Here is a 6,000-nt window from a genome sequence, read left to right on the forward strand (position 1 = left end):
ACGTGAGAGAAAAGAGAGAAGCGGAGTCGAGCCAGACACGGAGGCGAGAGAGCAGGAGCGCGTTCAGGAGATGGGGGTGTATTTTGACCGCTGTGTTGCTGACCACATGTGTGAGATCACCACTGGGACCAAAGACAAACAAGAGAACCGAAGTTCAGGTTCCTCCCGGCAAAAGCAGAATACCAGAGCAATCGTCACATGGGCTTTACTTTTATTTCATCTTCATCATCAGAACTGTAGAAAAACTCTTCCTTTTCTCTAACAAATACGTTTTTGATGAATTGTAGTTCTTATAAAACCCATAATTGAATTGATTACATTCAGTCCCATCAACTGCATGTTTTTACTTTTTTACATAAGTAGATTTACAAGTCAAGTAAAAACGTTTACTTCTACCAGAGTCATTTGTATTTGAACTTTTACTTACTTTACTTTGACTTTACACAGTACTTTTGCCCTCTCTGCTTAAAGAAGTGAGGAGGAGCAGTGATACCAAATGACCTTAATGATAATAATAATCACAGTCTCAGTCCGGTGAGCCTTGCAGGTGACAGATCGGTTGAAAAGTCACCGTACTCAATCGAAGGTGAGAGTGCTGTTACTCAAGAATACTATTACTGAGGTGACAGGTCCAAGTGGTGGTCGCCATGGTGCACGGTCACGGACAAACGGTATAGTAACAACGTACACATTATTAAAGGAGCTGTACGTTAAAACATGAGTTTGCTTGAAACTGTTTTCGCCCCTGCCACAACCAACCGATAAAAACACTTCATTATTAGATGCACACAGCACACAGCGGCCTCATTTTGAACCTGAGAGTGGCTTTTACAATTAAAAAACAGTGAAAGACTACTTTTGAAACCTTTGCCAGCTTGTATCACTCCTGGATGAAAGAGGGATCATTTTCAGTTAATGTTAAGCCCATTTAAAGCCCTCCAACAATAAACATTTTAGAAATATTCAAATAAAATATCAATATCCTGAAATACATTGGGCCTAGAACTACTTTGTCTCTTGTGTACGCGGCCGAAGTCGTCAAACAGATCCCCGGTAAATGCAGCACAGATAGAACGGTCAGTGCCTCCGCAGCGGTGTGTTTTGGAGTAAATGTCGTAAACGGTGCCTACCTGCGTACGGGACGGGCGCGTCTTTGTCCAGGGCGACCAGCGGCGGGTCCAGCAGCACCACCTCCGTGTTCTCGGTGATCACGCCGTGGTACGACGTCTCGATCCACGGCTTGTGCTTGTTCACTGCGGACACAGAAGAGAGAGACGGTGAGAACCAGGAGCGGTAAGAACCAGGAGCGGTAAGAACCAGGAGCGGTAATGACCAGGAGCGGTAAGAACCAGGAGCGGTAAGAACCAGGAGCGGTAAGAACCAGGAGCGGTAAGAACCAGGAGCGGTAAGGACCAGGAGCAGAACCAGGAGCCGTAAGGACCAGGAGCAGAACCAGGAGTGGTAAGGACCAGGAGCAGAGGATGATTAAAGGACTGCACGGACATCATAACTGGGAAAAATAACAGCCGGACTTGAAATTAGACAAGTTCAACAAACAATGGACAAAACGGGACTCTTATGTTTTGCCATAATATGCTTTTTCCTCTGGATTCTATCAACCTGCATACCTGCTGATTTTAGTTTACTTATCCTGTCATCTATGGTCCTGCCCTTTTTTCTTTTTTTTCTTATATATAATTTTATTTATGTATTTTTTCTTTATAGTTTTTTTTTTTTTATTGTTTTTTCTTTTCTTTTTTTAAATTATTATTATTATTAGATCTTTTTTTACATAGGCTAGTCTGTTTTGTGTACATTTTTGTTACAATATTCTTACATTTTACAAACAAAAAACAAACAAAAACAGGACATTTCAAGCTGGTTCTATCCATTATTCACATTCACACAGATACAGTTGTGGAGTGTTATTTGTGTAAAAGAGTAAACTGTTGCTTTTTCACCTGAAGTAACGCCTCAAACCCCCCGCGCTGAAAACGTAGAAAAACTACGATTTGAAACGCCGTGGGAACAAAATGATTGCGCTCGGTTCAAATCAGAGACAAAACAAGACTTTTGGATCGCTCTGAATCAGAAGAGAATTCAGTATTTTACCAAACGCCAACGCTGAAGCTGAAGCTGCATGTTCTAAACGAGCAAACAGGCGGGCAAACACGGCTCACATCACGAGACGGCGTCCTCTCGGAGCGATCGCACGACTGTATTCCGCCTTCCTTCACGCTCTCAGACTGAATATGGATGTGATTATTTGTTTCTGTTGCCGCGCATCGTCCCTGAGCCTTGAAATTGAATTCAACTGCACTAGATCACTGTAAAAAGGATTGGACACGTTTAACAGTAAAAAATATTTGTACTGAGCCAACTGTATGTACTTTACCGTGCATTTGTAGTATTCTGCATACTCTGTCGGGATTAGAGTATCGAAGTACTGATATATGCAAATGCCAATATTAATTAGCGTATGTATAGTTTAAGGCTAAGTATTTTTAGACATTTATGGACCATTTGAAAAACGGTTTTATTTTTATTCATGTACTGAAATGTATGTATTTATGTACTTCACCCATAAAGTTAGACCAGTATAAAAAAGTACAAAAAATATATGAATTGAAAGAAGAAGAATATATTTAAATAACATTAATTAATACCAGTACTTTATTTGATCATCTAGTAAGACTATAGTATACTCTCACCTACTACTACTACTAATACTTTTACTACTACCCGTTCAAAGATATGGAATTTCGCACCTTTGTATTCCACTTCACATCAAAACTATGCACTGTCTGATGCTCGAAACTAAATTACATTTTCTATGGCAATGACAATAAAAATCTTGAAATAGCACTACTTAAAAAAAGTATTACTGCTGGGAGTACCACTACTACTTTTTCAATCACCAGTGTTAGGAAGTAACATTGTAAAATACAAAATATGTATTCAGAACAGGTCTTTTGTAACTAAATGTATATTGGCACAGTCTCTCTTTCGTGTAGTGATATTCATGATACAGTAGCTTTTCTAAAATCACAGTATTACTATACATGGTGGTATTTAATCATGCCCTTTTCAAACTGTTCTGTGTTAGTGAGAAAACTAGAACGCTGTGCGGAGTCATTATTCATCATATTTGGCATTAAAAATTGTGCATAATGTGTGCCTCACACAACTCATAATAGGTTTATTGCAATTGTCAATGAACAATGTCTTGGTGATTCGATGCAACACAAAACAATAAAACAATGAACAATTAATAAGTCCTAACTAAATAAGCTATCAGATAAAATAAAAAATAATAGAATAAAAATAAAGAAAAAAATAGGCTTAATATTTACACAAATTTACAGAAGCGCTGTGATTGGACCATGAATCAGATGTTACAAAATACATTTTAATTCAGTATTCTGTCATATTTTTAAAGTATTCTTCCTAACACAGTTCTATAACTTTATCTGAACCCCATGGCAACAATCAACAAGGATAAATAAAAACAATAAAATCAATAAAATCAATAAAATCAATAAAATCAATGAAACCAATGAAATCAATACAATCAATACAAATTAAATACAAATAAATAATTAAAATACAAATAAATAATTAAAATATAAATAAATACAATAAATAAATACAATAAATATAACAAACACAATAAATACAATGAATGAATAAAATACATAGAATACTTGCAAACAAATTTCAAGTGTAGGACATATTGCAGACTATACAGCACTTCCATATGACCCGGCAGCGACATACAGAGTGTACAGTAATGAGAGTACACACAGAAATCAGCCCTCACAGCCTTGATGCAGTGGGAGAGATCATTTACAGGGTGCAGAGATGGGAACACATTAATCTATTAGGACGCCATAAATATGCATGAGCGCGCCATGGCAGTCAGCAACAATATCAGAGCGGAATTTCAAACTTTAGATTACAAACTTTGTCATTTTCAAACAATGTGCTGACAGTGCTGCGTGGGAAGTTCCCCGGAGACTATATTTGGATTTGGCCATGTGTAACAATGAGCAAGTGCTAGCATCTGGAGAAAGAAAATGTGGCAAAACTGAGTACTATATCCTGGATGTATTAACCAAAAACAATAAAGCAAACCAGTAGGAACTTGCCATACGCTCAGTCCTTAAAGGTGAACTCAACTGCAATACTCCAGGATCTAAATAACATCTGAAATATGAACTGATACACCAATACAAGGTTCATTTCAGAACCTGTTTGGAGAAGTCAGCTATATTATTCTATAGAGATGCACGGATTGCAAAATTCTTGGCCAATACCGATTTCCGTTTTTTAAGGAGGTCTGACCTACCAAAACCGTTTTTTCTGATACCGATTTTCTATCTAGCCACTGATTTTCCAAAAAACTACCCAGTATTATATATAGGAAAAAGGTGCAGGTATACAGAACATACGTTTTATAACATAAAATGTAATTTATTTTGTGGAAAAATAGAACAATAAATAACTATATATAAAAATTAGATAATTTGCAATGGCTGAAGCCATTGTGAGTGTCTGCGTTGTTGCGTAAAAGTACAACATGTGTGTAAGAGTACTACATGTGTGCCAAATTTGTGGAAAAAGTACTTTTTTGTGTAAAAGTACTTCTGTGTGTAAAGGTACTGCATGTGTGTAAAAGTACTGCGTTAGGGTTAGGGTTAGCCATGAGGCTATATAGCCGTGCCGCGGCTCCCGAAACTGCTTGGCTATTTGACCGCACCGCGGCTCTGCAGCCACGGCCAAAGAATAAAGCCTAAAGAATAAAGTCTAAAGAATAATGCCCAATTCATTTCAATGGGGAAAAAGTACTAATACTTTTGAAAATACTGCAAAAAGCACAAGTTGTTCAAAAGTAATAGCACACGTAAAACTGTGAAAGCGATCGTAATGAGGTATAACTTGTTGAAATCGGTTAAAGCAATAAGGAGTTGAAACGCGCCTAATGATACATAATACAAGAACATATAGTGTCAGCGTCATTTCGCAGACACTCAATAACATATATACACAGAACAGGAACAAAAAGGAGCGTCATCTCTGATTGGCTGTGGTGCCGCCTCGCCGCAGAAAAGTTGAACAAATCTGAACTTTTCTGCGGTGAACAATTTTAACGCCTTGAAGATTATACGCCTGTCAAAGCGTCTAGAGCGGAAAACGCCAAAACGCACGCTACGCGCCTCGCTCCAGACCGAAAAAGCAGGAATCGCGCCGCAGAAAACGCAGGAGGTGTTTGACGCGCGTTTACATAGACTTTGAATGTAAACTGGACGCTTTGGCCGCCGCGGTCTGAATGAGTCTCGCTGTTTTGCTCTGGGCGCGTTGAGCTGCTACGCACCGCGCATGCGGGTCAGTTTGATCGGCCCAAAAAACAGAAATTACGACAGTGACCGGCCGGTCACCGATTGAGGCCGATTGGACATAAAACCGGCTTTTTTAATCGCGGCTGATTGATCGGTGCATCTCTATTATTCTATAAAAAACACCTCGTTCCATGGGCCAAACCAAACATTATAGTGGTTTCTAGTTTTGAAGTTCAATGTCCAGTAGAACTCCCGTTTTGGATGAATTAATGCAATTTTGTGCCCTAAGATGGCGGCGCAGTCACATCCACAGGTCAGAATTGACATCTTTTAAGATTTTTGTAACTGTAACTTTATCCTACGAACGTCTATTACTGTATTATCACTGTCTTTACATTTGTTTCCAGGTTACATCGAAATAGATTTGATTGTGATGCATTGTGCAGCCATATTCCACAATATGGCATAAGCAAACGTATTCTCCATGGAGACAAGCAGGTGGGAACACCAGGAAAAGTTGGGTCACATCTGGACACAATCCCATGTTCCATTTTGTCCTCGGAGGTCGGACCTTGGAGAGACGTTTTCAATGAGCAATGGATTATGTACGTTAATGACGCAAAACCAGTAATACAAACCAGGAAAATGATCCAATCAGCCA

At 38.8% G+C, this 6,000-nt stretch overlaps 1 protein-coding gene across 1 annotated transcript in view; it reads right to left on the reverse strand.

Annotated features, from left to right (window-relative positions):
• LOC140376046 (calsyntenin-2-like) overlaps positions 1-1,269 on the reverse strand; it is a gene marked incomplete at its 5' end in the record, with an annotated part of 269,481 nt that extends 268,212 nt beyond the window's left edge. Inside the window, one exon of the mRNA XM_072461966.1 lies at positions 1,131-1,269. Coding sequence (XP_072318067.1) covers positions 1,131-1,269 — 139 coding nt within the window. The remainder of the gene's footprint in view (positions 1-1,130) is intronic.
• Positions 1,270-6,000: the final 4,731 nt, after the last annotated feature.

Source organism: Eucyclogobius newberryi, unplaced genomic scaffold (assembly GCF_026437365.1).
Source record: "Eucyclogobius newberryi isolate DKJ021-1_F unplaced genomic scaffold, fEucNew1.0.hap1 SCAF_10, whole genome shotgun sequence".
Classification (NCBI taxonomy): Eukaryota; Metazoa; Chordata; class Actinopteri; order Gobiiformes; family Gobiidae; genus Eucyclogobius; species Eucyclogobius newberryi.